The 20,336-nt window shown below is 32.0% G+C and overlaps 1 protein-coding gene across 1 annotated transcript in view; it reads left to right on the plus strand.

The window, feature by feature from the left end:
- The window catches only part of LOC148281793 (rho GTPase-activating protein conundrum-like), a 56,085-nt gene that overhangs the window by 25,195 nt on the left and 10,554 nt on the right, over positions 1–20,336 (plus strand). The window contains exon 2 of the mRNA XM_088226062.1: positions 10,470–10,589. Coding sequence (XP_088082188.1) covers positions 10,481–10,589 — 109 coding nt within the window. The 5' untranslated portion in view covers positions 10,470–10,480. The remainder of the gene's footprint in view (positions 1–10,469; positions 10,590–20,336) is intronic.

A 20,336-nucleotide genomic window follows, 5' to 3' on the forward strand; every position in this document is an offset into this window, starting at 1 on the left:
AAATCAAACCCGGGACCTCAAACCGCCACCTCTCGAGGCGGGCTTTTCTCTACTTGATATCCGATTTTGGAATGTTTACCTGAAAGTAGCCATCGAGTCGAAAACACACACGAAATTTCTGATTCTAATTCGAATCTGATTCTATTTCACACACAGAGCTGCATTTTCCATCCGCCCGAACACTGACTATTTGTAAATTAATTGTTTTTATAAATTAAAGTAGATGCTTACATAAATAATGAACGACTAACTGAAATTGAACATGTTAAATACTTAGGACTAACAATAGACAGACAATTGACATGGACAAGCATATCAACAATTGAATTAGCAAAGTGGCGACATTATCGAGTCTTTTTTTTTAAATAAAAAACTATGTTCCAAAAACGGAAAAATTCTAATGTACGTAGCCTACGTAAAAACTAAAATATGTTATATGCAACTACTATGGAGAACAAAAAATCAAAATGACATAAACAGACTACGAAGACAGCAAAATAAAATATTAAAGTTAGTATATAACCTTCCCTATCTAGCAGCAACTAAAGAACTTTTTAAACAAACTAAACAATTAAATGTAACGGAACTCTTTAAACTAGAATCCCTAAAATTTATTCATAAATTAGCCACTGATCTAATTGTAGACGAAGAATTAAAACTTGAAAAAAACTGTATTAAACATGAACACAATACGAGAATATCAGTAAAATATCATGTACAACCTTCTAAATCGAGACTAATAAACCATGGACTGAAATTATACAATAAACTACCAGAGAAAACTAAACAAAAGACTCAGACAACCTTTACAAAAGATGTTAAAAATATTATTATTAACAGTAGAATGTGAATTTTAAAAGTAAAAATATTTTGTTAGTAAGGGTTTATCAATAAAAAATTTAAAATAAAAAAAGGTTTTAGTATATAAATTAATATTAATATAAATCTCCACCGACAAGCCATGGAAAGCGAAATTAAAAGTTTTGATTGATCTGATTTCTGAGTATTCATTGGTCATCTTTGTCCATAATGTCCATAGTACCAACATTATCTCATTTACAAATACTTAATTAACAAATCGTCTTTCTGCATTTTTTTGTGTCTTACAGTTACAGTAGTGTGCAGGCGCGCCCTCGTAACAAATCATATTATTTTAATTACCTGTATTTAATGATTAGGTATTTTTAAAATAACATCGATTTATTATGATTCATACCTAGTAGTTAAAACTTTTGTTTTAATGTCATTTGTTAGACCATGAAATAATTTAATTTGATTGCAAATTAGCTATTCCACTTTTCTGGCAAACGGCTTATATTATTTGTAATGTAATGTTCTATCGCATTCACTGTACTACGTCATTCTTTTCATTTTCATGTTCGAGGTGATGTGTTCAATACGAGGCAGACTTGCCTCCGCTTAATTTCCTTCTTTAGGATTTTTACCTGAGAGGAGCCATCGAGTCGAAATCACTCGTTCAGGGTTCTGGTTATATTTCACACACTTAACTGTATTATCCTTCCGGCTGGACACATAATAATGTTATGCACAACTAATTTATAAGATAAAAAGACCAACAAAGATACACAATAACATGCCTTTTAAAATACTGTTTCGTATAATTACTTAAATAAGATATTCAAAATAATTTCAATTTCAATGCAGGAACGGTGTATCTAATTTATCGCGTACCTATACTGTATTTCGAATAAAACAATTTTACTTCATATAATTGTTTTTCTTTTTTACTACCTCTCTTTCAAAACCTCAATCTGCTTTGGTTGGAGTTTGTTGCTTTGTGTAGTTTAACGAAGCCAATCTTAATTCCAGATAAGAATTGTATGCAAATCGCGACCCAACACCGCAATTGTTCAATAGGTAGTCAGTTCATTTTGTACGTGATTTCATAGGTTTACGTTTCTCAATTTCGTGAGCGAATTGCAAACCAACCGCAATTCCTTGTTTATTTTTAATTACTTTAAATAATTTACTTTGTCATATCACGTCATCATAAGACTGATCTAATGAATTATGACACGGTCCTCACACACAAACAATATACTCAATAAATGTTTATATGTATACCTATACCACTTACCGATTTTTCTGTGTCTACCGGTTTCCACCGTCTCTTCGTTAGGACACTAATTATACTGACACGTAATTCTTCCTATATACCATCACCATCTCCAATTTGAAACCATCGAGCTGATGAAACACCGACGTGCATTGACTATAACACCGAACAGATAATTCAGTTCGAATAATAACTAAAGTTTTTTTAAACAATTCTCGATCCGGAGCGAAATGAGTTCTTAAATGTTTACAATAAGACCATTATTGGAAATTTTAATAGCTACTTTTTTTTAAATGTCAATCTTCGATTAATAATACGTTATAGTTGTACGAATTATCATCATCATACCCTTGTCCGCACTAGCTGGTGCATAGAGCTCTTCATAAGAAAACCAAACGCAGCGTATCTCGATCATCTGTTACATAAAGGCAAGGTTATCAGTGAAACAGTGCAGCATCGAACCGGGACTTCAAGCATGGTAGGCAAACGCGCCGACCACGACACTACGAGATTGACTTGCCCTCACCTGATTTCCTATTTCAGGATTTTTACCTGAGAGCAGCCACCCTGTCTAAAACACTCATATAAGGAACTGTCAGCCTGGACACAGATAAAGATGATATACAATAGATTTAAACGAGCTTTTTAGGTATTTAGTAATATTGTTTATAATGAAAGACTGTTATTGAACTATTTTACCATAACGAGAACGGTTTTTACTAAACTCAAGATCTCACGTTCTGTTTATGTAAGTACTTGTATAATATATGAATCACGTGTTTCTTATAATATTTCAATGCTTATAAACTCGCGTAAAAATTCACACATAGCAGGGCTGCGATTACAAACGTACGCTTCATCGGTACACATCGAGACAATATAAAGTAAAATCGATATTTATTTACTAAAATTTGCCTTTCGCGTGACAAGAAATAAGTATTTTTTCCATCTGCCAGTCTGTAGCACTAACTATGCACAACATTTTTTCCTCTATCGTTCTTGCTCTAACTGTAATGCTTTTTTTTCATGTATAGATACATTTTACATGCCCCTTAATTTATTTTTAAATAAATTAAGATTCCTTCTTTCTGGCTGCGATACGATCCCACTTACTATTTAATGATGCTCACACTTACACACACCTAAACACTTACTCCTACACTAATACACATAAACACACATATACACTTACTCTTATACAAATACAAAAAAAAACACCCTTTTGTTGTAACACAATTTAATAATATGTATGATTCTTATTTAGAAACTTTACTGGTCTGTTTTTAAACTGTATTATTGTCGACTCTTTTCTTTAAAATAAATAAATAAAGTATGTGTATTTGTATGAAAATTTAAAGTGTCTTTGTCGGTAACCTATAATGCAACATGTTTAAAAAAATACGCATATTCTGCTTTTCATACAGAAAACTTAATTTTACTTAGTAGATTAAATTGAAGATAAATGTCAACTTCCCACCGTAATACGAGCCCAAGTAATCATTCATTCAAATATAATATTGTTTTTTTTCTGATAAAATAATAAATAAATTATGTGCGCTTTATAATGTTTCAATATATACTTATATGTATATTGGCGAAGTGTAAAACACGTAAGAAACAAAGCGTAAAACCTTTTTTACCCTTCGCTAAATAGAATTTTAATAAAAAAGAAAAGCACAATAGTTAGTCTCTTTTTTTGGAGAGTTACAGTGATAACATTTACTAGATATGTAAAAGTAGATATGTATAGAATTTTTTAAAACATGTACCTTTTATGAAATTTATTAATAAAAAAATAAATAAATACAGCGGAGACGTGTACAACACAAGTTGTTATGGGTTATTTTTCTCAACATTACTTAAATTCAAAAGAATAATCAATATTTTAACTGTAGCTAGTTCTCAGTACATAATATGTATACTACGCTAACATACTAACAGAGATAAAGAACATTTAAAAGAAGGTAATATAGAAGTCTAGGCATCTACAGGGCTTTTAACCTGTCATTGGCTGGTTTGAGTGGCCACTTTACACACTGTGTAACATTCACCATTCTGCCCAATGAACTTCTATATTCCTTCAATTCTATCTGTTGATGTTTGTGAAATTAAAGAGCTGAAACTTTTATTCATGTGTATTATATTAAAAATTAAATTTTGCGTTTGGCGTTGCCTAGTATGTAGGTGAAATAATTCAATTAGATGAACCTCACCCGCGTAAATAAAGATTTCAACTCTTTAAATTCACAAACTTCAACAGATAGAATTGAAGAAATATTAATGTTTAAATATGGGCAGAATGGTGCATGTTACACAGTGTGTAAAGTGGCCATTTAAACCAGCCAATGACAGGTTATAAGCCCTGTGGATGCCTAGACTTCTATATTACCTTCTCTAAAATGTTCTTCATCTCTGTCGTAATATGTTAATATAAACAGCTCCCCAGGGAGTTGAATCCGGTCCTTGTCTACAAAAATTTGGACAAATTCAAAACATCGTTTACTACGCAACTACAGTGGGTTTCCATATTATTAGACTAAAAAATCAAAACATCTCAATACAATAGAATTTTTGTGAGAATATTATAAAACATATTTAAAAACAGTATCAAAATAAAACAGTTAGTTATTTATGATTATTAAGTATTTTTACTCTTTTCTAGTCTTATTCATTGAAGTTTATATTTATATATTTTGCCTATTCCAGACATTTCTTGTTTATTGTGGAAGTTATGCTAAGTTTTCTTGCGGGGCGATGAAAATTTGACCGGAATTCTTGACCGGAATCTCTGCACTGAACGTTGCAAATTCTTAATTCGCTGTTTCTTCGCCTGTTTGGCTTATAAATTTACAGAATGCTTTATGTTTTGCAAATATATATCTTTCATTTTTCAATTAGTTCTGGGTATTATGACCCGTTTCCTGTCACAAGCTCCTTTACGAGCATGTTTTTTAGGTACGCTTAAATCCATCACTCTTTTAACTGTACTATGAGAAATTTGAAGAATCTCTGTGATTTTAAACTTATTTATCTCAGTATTATTCAATATCAGCAGTTCTCCCCATAGCTAAACAATATACGTACTAAAAGGTATGGTTACATAATAACTGAATAAAAATATATCATCTTTGCTTATTATCATAATAATTTGCAAAAACGTGTATATTGAGATATACACACCCTTCAGGACAAAAAAAATATATTAAAGTCACAAAAATGTAATCAAAATGAAATATTTTTACGAGTAATTTGTTTGTAAGAAAATACTGTGTAATAATGCCATAAAAGATCGAAAAGTAGGCAGAAGCAGTGTTGCCATTGATTTACTGAGTGATGTCAAAATGAAAAAAATCTTTTGGGAAAAGTTTTTTAAATTATTCCATCAGAACTAATAATATGGCAAGCCACTGTATGAACGCAAAACCTTTCACTTGCATTTATTTCATACTCGGATAGAAAATCTCAAATATGCAGGAGATTTCACAGTAAGCGGAGTCAAAGAATAGAAAACGAATAACAACCGATATTCCTGGAAGTAAGCGGCTATTTTGCAATACACAATGCATTTCAGGTCGATCATTCAGTAAAGAAATATACCGTGACGCGACGCCCTGTGCCGCGCCGCAAGAAAAGGGAGCTTATTGTAAACAATATTTCATTCATTTAAGCCATGTCGGTAGGTACTGCCGTACAGTATAATGCAACTTGCAATATATGACGTAACGCTATTTCTTAACACTCGTGCCAACCTTGTCGCTTTAACAAACTAGAATTTTAAAATCGGAATACATTTCGGCGGGACTATCGAATCGATATAAATTGACATTTGAAACATGGCTGCCTTGAAAGGCGTTATAATGAACATTATTATTCGCTGATTGACAATCGAGCTGAACAGGTTGGGTTTGATTTAATTAACATAACTGATTATACAGTGACCAGGGTGGGTTACAGAATATTACATAAAAATATTAAAGGTCATCGGGAAACGAATCGATGAAGAGAAGATAGAGTTCTTGTTACTCGATCGCGACCTTCAGATAACTTTAGTAAGTATGCATTTTACTTGTCAATTTTTCTCGCTTGAATAATTACCTAAATATCGAGATACAAGTAAAAATATATGCTTGGTAAATATGTTAAATATTTTACTAGTAATTATTTCATTTCTACTGATGTAGATAGCAAATGTTTGAGTAATGGTATATTAGTGATAAAAAATAAAAAGCCTTCATGCTGTTTGAGTTAAACAGCGAGTAGGTTAGTGCTTTGTAAGTACGATGCGTAACGAATTGAAAATTGTTATCCTTGAACATTTTTATGTCCTTTGTCCTTATTTTTTTGTATTTGCACTTACGTGAGTATTGTATTCAATAAACTTCATAACATTTGCAGAACAAAAGCAATAATGGTGTTCATACACTATTGTGATTTCTGTAAAATGTGTTTTATCTCATAACAGCTTAAGTGATATAACGTCTTGAACTCGTGCGCTGTCTGGCAGATGATATTACTGAGAAGCAACTCATAAACTAAAAGGTAGAATATTATCATTTATCAAAATACACCTAAAACTCTAAAACATGCCGTTTTTTCATATCAATTCCATAAATATCAGTTTTGGATATACACCTTACAGCGTGGCCAGACAGTCGAAGTTAAAAACTCTGGTGATAGAACATGAAGGTGAACAAAAAAAATGTTCACTGTTTTACAAATATTTTTTTTTTACTGTTTTCCCTAATAAAAAAATAGTACATAAAAACTAAGTAACTTTTTTATTGAACTTTTTAAAATGTTCATTGAGGATTAAATACATTGATAAATAAAAATAATGAGATATATTATATTATCGGAAGTATTCTTTATTTATTCATTAATCATTGTGTGTTAAACACCGCTTGGTATTTTAAAAACTTTTAAGCCGAGTTTAACTCTAAGTAATCAATTCTGTCAGCCTCGTGGTGTGGTGGTCAGCGCATTTGCCTACCATGCGAGAGTTCTCGGGTTCGATTCCCGACATGGTTGACATGAAATATTTATTTAAAAATGTGTTTTTACACTGTAATTTTTCATAGTCCCTGGACTGGTACCTGAAGCGTAAGACTGATCATCTTACCTTCATGTAACAAAAAATATTAAGATACTCTGATATTGGTGTACTTACTAATGCAGTGCCCTAAGCACCATTAGGTGCGGAAAGGGAATGAATAAAATCCATTCGTTCACATTTTATGTTACTTTTAGTTTCAATGTTCTTTATTTTTGTATATTCTGCCTATATTTGACACGAGTGGAATGTAAAAAATATTTTTAAGAGGATAATCTGTTTATTTAAACATTTTCCTTTGTGCTCCGCAGATTTATCTATTTGTAAGTTGATAGTTTGTCGACAAAACGTAGGTACACTCACATTACAATGCGAGGCATTGTTTTACCAGCATATTTTTTTGCTACCGGCTACTGAATGAACATTTTGTTTCGAGTTACGACAACCGCGGAAGCGGACATGCTATCCGCACATCCGCAGGTAGACTTGCCAAGTAGAGAAATTTATTCGTTTTTCAATTAGATTTAGCCATATTATACCTGTCCTGAGAGATGTATTTATTACTACTCGTATCACCATGGCGAACATATTAAACACAGTTATGTGCTGGTGTTTGTGCATCTAATACATCTAACGAGGGGTTCACTTAAACTTCCATCTAATAATTGGTTTTAAATTTATAATAAGGAAGTTCAGTGTCTTTTTTTCTTTTTTTATTTGTTAATGGAATATTAGACTAAGCCAAATTTTTTATTTTTATGTATCGTATTATCAGCGCTATGATTTTTTTAAGCTGTGGATTTCTGAAATAACTCCGCGTGTGACGTCAGAGGTTCTTTTATGACAGTTCTTCCGATTGGTTCGTTTACGGTGACCAAACCGGTTACCGTAAACGAACTTTTATTAAAAAAAAAATTTTCGTACATTTTTAAGAAATTTTGCACTACAATTTAATGCTTTATTTTTTAACGCGCACAAGAAAACATTTTTTGTATCCAATTTTCCGTAGGGCTGAAGTTCCTCATTACAATTATTCACGTTATCACATAGATTAAATTTAAAAAATACGGCTGCCGCAGAACTCCAATAATCCGAATCAACTGGGACCGGAACCCCTATCTAATAATAAAAATTCGGATAATTAGTTTTTTTTTTCGAAAAAATGTCTATTTTAATTAAATACTGAATGTATGTTGAAAATGAAGAATGAACGTTTAATTAATTAAATGAAAAGGCAACACTTTTACATGCTAAGCGTAGTTAAAAGTGCTTTACATTAGTACGGTATGTACGTACCGTACTGTATATGAAAGTCATTGCTTGCTGAAAATCTCGGTCAATGTAAGCTGTTTGACTGTCATCACCCGCTTTCGGGCAGTCAAATCTTTATTTTGCGAATCGCAGTTCGTTTCCGTCTATTTTTTTATCTGAAATGTCGAAAGCGATTCGGACAATCAGCAATTCGGATAGTAGGAGTACGAATAATTGGAGTTCGGATAATTGGAGTTATACTGTAATTTATTTAAAATATAATGTCTTGCCATAAAGGCTTGGCCTGTGCAGGATACCCAAATCAATGTATTATTTCTGTATTTAAGAAATGTATATACGAGTATAATATATCAACATGAAGTCAACTTGGCAGAGCGAAAAGTTACTTTTTTACACATTTGATTGTTCAGAATCCCAAACAATTGATTTTTTTTAGTTTCAATTAAAGTTTATTATGAATGAGGAAGTTCAGTTTATGTTTTATTTGTTAAAAAACTATTAAAGTTAACCAAATTTATTTATTTTTAATTTCTGTGTATGTTTTGTGTTAATATGGAAATATTTTTTATGTATTCCGATGAAAAATATACTGTATTTTCAGTTTTTTTTTTTTTTAATCTGAAAAATGTTAGAAAAACAGTTATTACTAAGACCCGGACGGTTCGTAGGAATGCGGTTTTTTTCTAGTGACTCGTAGTAAATTTATTACAAAATAATATAATTTTTACTATTTTTCATGCTTTAAACGTTTAAGCTTTTTCGCACTTATTAAATACATAAATACAATAAAAACCAATTGCAACATGAGTTATCTGTAACTTATTTCGACGATAGAAATATTTATTTGACATATACGTTTTCGGTCACGGCTGCGCCTCGCAAGTTTTAAAAAAGTAAGGTCATATAATGCATCTCGCTGAAACGGCACACCAAAAAGTGGTTTTTTTTTATCTGTGCAGCGGCATCTCATGCATTTCTCTCGGATTGTCTGGACCCCAGAAGCGATAGTTTTGTTTATTGACATAACCGTCAAAATGAAAATGTGCTTCATCGCTAAAGAATATGTATGTTCCCCATTCGATAATCAGTCGAAATTCTCTCCAACATCTGTTCGGCATTCGATTTTCTTGATTCATAATAATTATCTTGTAACTTCTGCACGATTCGAACGTAGCAGGGGTGGACTTTAATTTCTTCTTTGGAATGGTTTGCAAAGTCGTCCTCGGGATACCCAAAACCGTAGAGCGTTTGCGGATCGAAAGTCGCGGATTTTTGAGTACAGAATCACTGACGCGTTGCACGTTTTCTTCAGTTGATACCGTCGGTCTTGGACCAGGCCCCGGTTGGTTTATTGCTGAAGCTGAAGCTCTAAACCGTGCTACCCAGTTCTCATTTAATTTAGTCGACGGTGTATTTCGAATGCGGTGTATGTTGAAGCGAGCACTAAAGTTACGCCTTGCGGTAATGGGCAAAAAGCTATTATTTATCTCAATAGCGTAAGCACGCTGCTCTGCTGTCCAACGCCCATAGGGCCTGACAAATCCGCTACGCTTACGATATCAAAACACCCTCCGCGTCTCTCCCGCACTTCCCAATCGAACATTATTTAAATCAAAAATCTGCCGCTGGACACCTTGCACCTACTCCTAGTCAAAGATAACATTTAATGGCTCTTTCCAAACGCTTTTAGAGTATATATATATATATATTTTTTAATTCATGCATAAAAACCCATTATGTTCAGAGTGTTTATTTGTTAAACAACGAAATTGCTAGTAATTGGGTACAGTGTTATCCATTTATAATTATACACATGCCTCGATCCACAATGATAATGCATGTAAGAACGTTTATTACTCAATAAGTATTTAACACTAAAATTGGTGCAATTAAATCGTGCATACAACACTTATAGAGGATAATTAACTAACATGATCAAAATCTCACTACTTTCAGGGCTAGGAACGCCTGTCTTTTATTAGGAAAATGATAAAAATATCTAATAACCTACAAAACATATATTTGCTGACTGAATTACGAAGAAATAACTTTCTAACATCTTTGTTTCAGAATCTTCTGAGATGGCGGCTACCCTAGCTTATCCTGAAGTCGCTCCTGACCTGGCCGACTATTGGGCGGAGTATCGGGACTTGGCCACCACCTTCTACGATGAACCACAGCATTATGAAGGTAATTTTTTTTAAACATTTAGAAGTACCTAAAAACCGATTCACGTGAAACATCACCAAACACACAAATCGATTGAGTTGCATTAAACAAATCGTATTATCTTCGACGTGTTACGAAAACACAACACTTGGAATTAATTTACTTAGGAAATGTCGTGTCCTCTTTGCTCTCCATTCTGCACTTCTATAATTCGGCATTATTGTGAAATTCCCAACGTTTCGCAACAGGTGTGCAAAAAAAATAAGCCTATTCAATCTTTGCCAGTATTTTGTAATCGATTTGGGTTTAAAAGTATGCGCGTCATTGCATGCTAAGTGCAACTCTTAATTAGAAATTTCATCCTTGTCCTAAATGTTGTCGTGATTGATAATTTAGTGCTCCACTACACCACAAACTCCTGTCAACTAACTTCCGTAAATTTAAGCGCTTAATTAAGTGTACGACATTCATCGAATGCAATTAAACATCGTTTTTTATTTAGCCTAAATGGCTTTGTGTGGGAATTCGTCTGCAATGTCGCGAGAATCTGACACGTGAATTGAGTTACAGATGTCTGCTAGAATGCTTTTGACCCATGCGATAATTTCCTCGCTATGTAAATGTGAGCTTGTCTCGCGTGGGAATCTCTTGTACTTGATATTGTCCCGGTTCAATGATTTTCCTTGCGTTATTGTTCCCCATCGCGACTTGCCCCCTGTTGCACAATGGACGAAGTCAACGCTCTAGTATCCGGAGAACCGGACTATTGTGCTCTGTGCTCTGTACTCTGTGCTGCTGGTTTCACTTTCGCTTTCATCCAATCATCGTTCTCTATTGACTACTTTAACATCAACTTGACAATCTCGACGTCATCCAATTATTTCTCCTGTTAACCTTGTAAAATAAATACCTACGTTAATTATAGCTTAGGTACATGAAAAAAAAACTGTATTTCATTTTATAGAATCGTTATAACTCTTCAATGCCTAATGCTAATGCGTCGCTATACATATCAAGGGCAACATCTGAAGATTAATATACCTTAAATAGTTTATTGATTATATTAAACTGACCCTATTTTGCAATTAATTGTACTTCCTCGCTCAGTATTAGCTGCTTTATTTTTACCTTTCTGTATTAAGTACGTAAGCACATACTCGTAAATACTTGTGTCTATAATTTACTCTTTTTTATTACCTTTCAATAAATACCGTTTATACTTTCTTCGATACGTATTTTTGGTTGGTTGGGAGAAATTGCTATTTGGCAATAAGCCCGCCAATGTACAATTTACATTATGTACAAAAAGTAAAATAAATAAAAAATTAAAATTGATTTTTTATTTTTTATTTATACACCCGCGTAATGATAATCGAAAGGTGTTTTATCGAAGAGTCGCGTTTCGTCACGCTTTTCATAAGTTAAGCGCGATGTTTGACTTTACGGATTCCTTCATTTTGCAACCTGTTCTTTAATCTAGTCAGCAGTCAATACTTAGTAAACCATCTTACACTAGAACAAGTATCGTGAACATCTACCTCTCATCTAACTTCTCGTAAAACCTGTTTAGTGTTAAATTCCGCGCAATTGAATGAAGCAGCTTGTCCAGACTACCTAAGTATTGTTAGAAAATAAGAAACTCGTCTTTAAAACAGATAATGTTGACCTTATACATTCATTGACTTGAATTGAGATGTGCTTTATAATTTCCCATTAATTAGTAGGTATGTTCGTAAGAGTTATTTTCCTGTACTTTAAATTTGGGGCATTCGTGTTTATAATTTCTGTTAAATATAGGACTTTGAGTCAGGTAATTTTCCTTATTACTGTTGTTACTCATTGCTTGAAGAATCTGGGTGTGTAGGAAAACAAAGCTTATTTCCGCGGATTGAAGATTACTGTCGCGTACTAGTATGAGATCTCCAATGTGTACTCTAACCAAACTTGGCCGATGCATACGAATATAAATAGACTTTTCCCTTTCCGGCCATTTGGGAGGGGAGCTTCTCGCATTTAGGATTCGGCCCCTCGGTTCTTCTTTAAATTATTTTAATTTATTCTGCTAAAACTTATTAAAACCTACACATTCTAAAATAGAAATACGTAAACATTTTTTTATGATTTTTTACCATTTTAAATAGTTTGTTTCTATGAATCTTGTTGTGTTTTTTTTATTATTTAAAATGGGAGTTGCTTATTTTTTCGCATTACTTATTGTTACAACTTATTGAAAAAGGTATGTTCCTTCTTACTACTCTAACTAAAGTGTGAGGATCTGGTGGAATAATCGGCTGTGGCCTATTGTGTGTTACTTTTAAATCCACATGCCTACATAATACCGAGATATTACAATTCGTTACCAAATAAAATTTTGTTTATTTCAGTGACAATAATTGAATATACAAGTTAGTATAACTAATTTATTAAAGTGATAAAAGGTAAAACTTTTTTGTACATCGAAACTGAACAACATATGTTAAAAGAATACATGTTTGTAAAACACATTTATTGTTTACTTTGTTAGGTAAACCATTTGTTTATTTAACAAACTTTAATATTTTACTGCTCCCGAACTTTATTTTCGTGACACCTAAGAATATTATTTTTATTTACGCGCATCAGTTATATCCAAAAATAAAATAAAATTCTATATTTAAGTCCCACGGTTCGTTTCTTAGTTGACTGCCAGACTTCTCAGCACATAGCGGTAGTACCTATGTAATGGTCGCAAAAATATTATATGAGACTATTTCTAACAAATTGAAGTGGAACCAATTTGCCCGCGTGTTCTCTTTATCTGAAGTTAGGTTACTTTTAAACAAGTTCAGTGAGAGATATTCTCTCGAACTCAGTCGAATGTCGGATCAGCTGTAGTGATTTAGATGTATGAAGTCAAATAGTTTTAAAACATGTTATTATATAAACATTAAAAAAAAACCTAATTAAGACTTTACTATAGTATGGATCAATCGTCGTGGAAAAAATGGATTCGTGTGTATTTAATCAGTGTAAATATTAATTTGTTCATAATGGGTGCCTTATGTCCATTGGCTTCACGCAGTAGGTATAAAAATTATACAGAACAATAATTATACATGTATTGAAAAACCCTTATAAAAATACACATGACTCACCTTTTAACCGCATAATAAAATAATCAACTTTATTATATTGTACCTGCTTACCTGTATATTGTGTTTAAATTTAGATTAGTAATGTTATATTTCTGTTAAGGAAAGCAATTAAAGGGTATTTTCTTACATTGTTTCATTTCCGACCATCTTTACAATGTTCGAGTAACCCTTCATTAGCCCAATAGGATTGGAAATTCCCAATAAGTCGTTTACATTGTTCCAGTTGTAATATGTTCTTAGAAAATGGGATCAGCCATGGAAATGTTGTCATGAGTATCCACAATACACTTGTTAATCCAAAGAACGATTCGTAATGTTATGCTTACTTTTATGTTGGCCTATTTAACCGCGTGTAAGACTTTTAACTGTTACAAATAAGACAATTTAGCCAATGAATACCGATTTCCGATTCTAAAATTGAGGGCCGTTTTCAGTTAGTTGGAAAAAATAAACTCGTTAAAAAAAAGCAGTTGCGGTAGAGTAGATTCGAACCTCAAAATTTTGATCCGAAGTCCACGACACAAACACTAGACTGGAATCCATCCCTAAATTAATAAAATATTTTAATGTTCAATCTAAAAAGGGAGAACAAATTCAAGTCTTTTGCAAATGCTAACGTAATTTTTTCAGACATTAAAATAAATAGGAAAATATTTACATTTTGAAATTCTTCTTTTTTCAAAAACAAACCGCACGACGGCGTTTTCCGTGGAGGTGGGCAGAAATGATAGAACGCCTCTCCACCGTATGCTGATCGTGCTTCCTCTACATTCATACATCGTTTCGACAAGTCCATCTTCACATATTGTATTTTTGTCATGTTTTTAAATTTTGTTAAGATCCTGTTCTAACTTATTTTATTTACACTTATACTTATTTCGTAAAAGGTGAGATGGATTTTTTGTAGATATTTTAAATCCCTGCGTGTGTACGTTTTTGAATGAGCAATTGAATTTGATATCATTCTTTTTTTAGTAATTCATAAAAAATATTTATATAAATTACTTACATTTCAATTAGAATTTTTTGGTACGTAGTTACTTCCTTTTTGGTAAGTATATTAACATCTATGTTTAGAAAAACAAATGTTATTTTTTAGTTATTAGTTATTACATACCTACTCGCACATATTGAAAAAAAACATTACAGGAGAATTTAAAAAAAAAAAGAAAACATTAATGGTTGTAGGTCGTATGTACCTTTTATATAATAACATTTTTATGGCACATAATATATAGCTACGCCCCGCCCCGCCTTGCTTGTGACCAATCAAAGCCTTTTGTTTTTGCCCACCCGAGTGCGTCTCTGGTAAAGTCGGGAAGAGATCGCCAATTTATTTTCCCCATTTGTCTCCCACCTTTCGAGTTAGTGTGAGATAAAGGGCCGGACTCAGTGTTTACTGATTGTGATAGTACTCGTATGTTATACAAAATACTATGTGAAAAAATAGTGAAAAGAAACAAAATACCATGTGAAAAATAAATGTGAAATTTAAGTATCGGTTTAAAGCTAATTACTACTCTTGTGTATTGTGTCTTGTGGTCATGTTAACTGAAATGATACTATCATGCTTCGGCGGACCTTTCAGTAAATATATTTTTGCTACATAACTTTAATATTTGACCATTTTTGTTATCCGTATTATTTAATCAAAATAGCGTGTTATTACATTTATCAAAAATAACTTCATCAGTCCCCTTTCTCTTTTCTCTATAAATAAAAAATTACGTAAGTTTACAGAATATAATATCATTCTATCAAAATCACACATTTAAAAATATGAATTAAATGCATAACGTAAAAACAATCATTTTATAAGTAATTTCAGATTTGAAAAAAGTAATTAAAATTACTTTTTGACCGGTAGATTACGCCCCTTGAAATTTGTTCTAATGATTTAAACACAATAAATTGATTTTTAAGAAAAAAAATAGTTTCCAAACATAAATACGAGCATTTTAAATCACACAAATTATGGGGTATTTTTCTTAAATTCTGGGTTAAATTATGCCTTCAACAACCGTTTAAAAAATAAAATATGTAGTTTAAATAATTTCATTCATATACCTTTTTTTATGGAATTATTTTTTTAAATGTTTTTTTAGGAAGAATAGTTTAGTTGTAAATATTTATTATCTGAGTATTTTTTAGCAAATATTTAATGACGTCGAATGACCGATTTCCTTACTTTTTATCATACACATCATTTTTATCATACTACCTACATACAGCCTTTATAATAATGCTACAAACATTCAGATCACACTTCAATATCGTATTTACATAATACATTATAATCTACACCCTTTTTTTAGCAACTGTTTTATTTTGTCGTTGATTTTAACAACTGGTACATGTTCAAAAAATGTTACCTATTATTATGTACATACGAGTTCATAATACGTAGGTCGAATAAAAAATATGAAAAATTCGTTGATTAGAAACACTTACTACATGTTACAACAGAGATGGATAACATTTTTGAGATAGTAATATGGAAGTCTAGGTATTAACAGGGCTCGTCACTGGCCGGTTTAAGTGGCCATTTACACACTGTGTAACATTTACCATTCTGCCTAGAATTCCATAGTTCAACAACAAACCATCACGCCGTTTCCCCGTAATGGTAGTCAGAGAGGATAGTACGCCATATCACTCTGTCTTTGCATACAGATCTAGCTTTCTCTACATTCATCATGCACGCTCGCTGATTATTCCGACTTTTGACGTGTCTATCTTCAAATATTTTTTTGATTTAGTTATACCATGTCTTTCGCTATCCATTCGCTCTACATATCCAAACCAACGCAGAGCTCCTTTCTTGATTTTGTCGATAATGCTTATTTCAGCCTCAAATAATGTACGGACCTAGACATTTGTGCATCTTATCGTACAAAGTTTTACCACATATTCCCCTGAGAGATCGCATTTTAACAGCATTTGGCCTACTTTCATCCCTGTTTTTCCAAGTCCATACTTCGCTCCCATACATCAGGGTCATCACCAGGACTCCATTATGAACTGCTTATTTTGCGTCTTGCGACAGACATTTATTTCCCGAGGTCGATTTAAGTGCACGGTTCATTCTGTTCCTGGCACTCACCCTCAATTCAATATATTTTTCAGTTATTCCATCCCCAGTAAACAGACTTCCAGATACACTAACTCCTCTCCCTGTTTCAGTATAACCCCGTTCACAGTGATTTCATATTAAGTCATACTTTCATTTCTTACGAAAACCATCACATTCGATTTATCGACATTCATCAGCAAATCGCTTCCCTCGCGTACATCCATAGTTCCTTCCCAAAAATGATCTCCATTTCTGTACATATGGTTTTTCAAACAATATTTGTATAATGTGCGTCTATTTTTTTTTGTTTACATCTTCTGTATTCACTTTACGCGGGTACTGTCTCATTTCTCATTGATGCAGTGGCAGTGTAGATTTACTTTTGTAAAAATAAAGGTTCAGACATTTTAGTAACTTTACGTAATTAAATATATACTCAGTAGATTTTATTTGTGAAGAGAGTGAGTTTTTACAAGTTACAAGAAATCGCGTTTCCATCCAATCCAATTTACAAATCAGGAAGCAGCCACTTCCCTTGCAGGAATGTACGAGTGTGTTAAATATAATGATTTTATATTCAATCTCTAAGTTGATTGCCTTCGAATTACCTCCCAGAGTGGTTTTCGTAATCTATCAAACCTGCCCTGCGATTCTGACCGTATCTTTGTACCGGTAAATATTAATATTATGGTTATCTACCGATCTGTTAGGGAAAGCAGGCGCTAGCGATGCATTTACACATTGTGCGTGTACAGTATTTGTGAATAAGCCCATGGTATGACATCGCACGGCCCACGCATTTTGATCATGATCTCTGTCTCCCTCGAACTCAGGCGCACTTATAAGCGTGAAAGAGACAACTATTGCTTTGTTTCTTGCTAATGATATGGTAAATTAATAAACACAGGTTGTTTCTACGTTCGTCTGAATTTCACTGCGATCCTTAAAAGTAAAAATTTATATCTATTTTTTTTTATAAAATGAAACATTTGCGTTTTTATTATTTACCACAAATATTTCGATTTTTGGCGTCATTTTCAACGAGTTGTAAATAACTCACTATCAGAAAATGGTGGGAATCAAGTTGGGGTAGAGTGGGGTTCGAATCTCGGACCTCTGATCCGTGAGTCCGCAACACTTGCCATGGGACCACAACCTGATATTATAATAATATGTATGCAAGGCATGGGTAAATGCCTTGGGTAAAGGCATGAATAAAATCACTGGCTTATAAATATAATATAATGTCTTATTATATATACACACTCATTTTCAATGTACGGAATGTTGATTTTAAAAAACCTTAAAATTAAATCTTAATCATATATGAACCGTATCAAAAAAAAATCTTTCGGATTAGAAGGTTATGTATATTAAGAAAAAAAAACAGTCAAAAAATTACATATTTATTTATGTTTAAACAAGTATATTTTTTATTTAATATTTTTAATTCGTTATAATACAGTGTAATTAAAATGAATAGCGCAAGTTACACTGGAGAAAATGTATACGCACCATTATTTATAAACTTAAAACAAACTAATATTAAAATAAGACTTGTGGTATGCACTTTAATTACACTGTATTATTTTTATCATGATGAACACAAAATCTTAAATAAAAAATGTATTCGTGTAAAAGTAAATTAATACATTTATTACATTTGCATAACCGATTGTTTTTTTTTTCATATGCACAACTCTCTAATCCAACGAGGATTTCTTTTAAAGGTAGCTCATTTAATTCAATCGTTTTAAAATCGACAGTTGTAGAATTTTAATGCGTTTGCGTGAGTTGTGCAAACGCGCCGGAACTTGTTAATCGATCTATACATACAAGACACGTCATATTTATCCACATTCAGAATCGTACTTTTACTGAAAATAAACTCGCGGGAGACTTTTATGAGCTAAAACAATAAAAGTCAATCTTTTTTATCCAAAACGTTATGTTAAATTGACGATTAAAATGCTAAACATTTAAAAAATAAATAGAAGAAACGCGTGTCGGTGTATTATAATATCGATTATGCACTGCTGCTTAACCTGGTCACTGATAAAAATAATAAAAGTGGCTAAAACAGTGTTTTACTGATTGTTTGTCTATCTACATATTTATTTATTTTTATTAATATAAGCATTCTTAACAAAAATACTATATTCATTATTCCATGTTCCTAACGTAGACAATATAAATATGCAGATAAAAGACGATTATTTAGTCGATCAATGAAAACAATACAACAAAATTTATCACTAGCACACCATGAAGACTTTCAAACAATTTCAAAATACCAAAGTGTTTTACAAAAAATGGCATAGTTCAGTGGTATTTTTCTTATTTGTTGACAGACTACCAAACTAAGCCATAATTTTATTAAATATCGTATATCAGATCATTTTTCAAAGTTTTGTAATTTTGAAATTACTCCGCCTGTGACGTCTTAAGTTCTCTTCGGTGAGTTCTGCTGATTCGCGGGTTGGCTTTCCGTAAACCGTAAATCTATCCCAACACTATCATCGGTTGATTAGCAAGAACTTTCGACGTAGTTCAGTTTTATTCAATTCATTTTTATTATTTTTTTTCGTACATTTTTGAGAAACTTTACCGTAAAATTAAATGCTCTAAGTTTTATCACTTTTAAGAAAATATTTTTATATCCAAAATCCTATAACACTGAACTTCCTCATTCCAGGAAAAATAATAATTAAAAGAACATGGAAAAAAAACTACTGTATTTTTAACCATAACTAAACATTTTTATCATATAAACTTTAATTATTACAATCGCATTTTTTCCCAAGCATGTAACTGCTACAATTATAGTCGTATTCATTATAATTCAGTATCAGTCCCTTCCGAGCACTAGAACTTGTCTCTGTTGGAGAAGAACAGCATTAAAAAACGTAATATTATACTTACGCATTATATGTATTTAAACTGTAATAAATGTACCTTAATTATTTTAGTATGTTAAACTAAATAAATAAATAAAATAAAATGTTATTTAATAATATGCTCCTCTTAATCATCAATCACCTGCCTCCGTGTATTTGACAATAGATAGATGTAAGCAGTAATTTATTTTTCAGTGGCCTATCCATCAATGAGTGCAATTGATGAAGGATTTATCTCAACGAACGTAAATCAAGTTGATTATTATCTAACATGATTTAAAATGGCCTGTAATTGGCTTATTTGTTATTTGTTTTGTTATATAAATATGAGATAATTATAGCTGTTGGTTATCCAAATAAATAAATAAAAACAAATAATCGCTCGTGAGGCTTTTATATTTATTGACTGTATTTATTTGTTTATTTTATTTACAAAGTTGGCTTCGTAGCTAGCATGTTTTTATGCCTTTTTAAAATTAAAGTTAATCAAAAAATGTCGCATCCAAAACGTTATAAAAAATATTTTTTAGTGTAATACGTAAAAAAATGTACGTTAAAAAAAGGGGCTTGTTTTTATCCGTGCATGTGTTTTTAAAAACAAAGTAAAGATGACTAGCCTCTATATAAAAATACAAAAATTGGGGTTTCTATGTTTTTTAAGAAA

Source organism: Micrasema longulum, unplaced genomic scaffold (assembly GCF_059751315.1).
Source record: "Micrasema longulum isolate JH-2025_06_02 unplaced genomic scaffold, ASM5975131v1 h1tg000406l, whole genome shotgun sequence".
Classification (NCBI taxonomy): Eukaryota; Metazoa; Arthropoda; class Insecta; order Trichoptera; family Brachycentridae; genus Micrasema; species Micrasema longulum.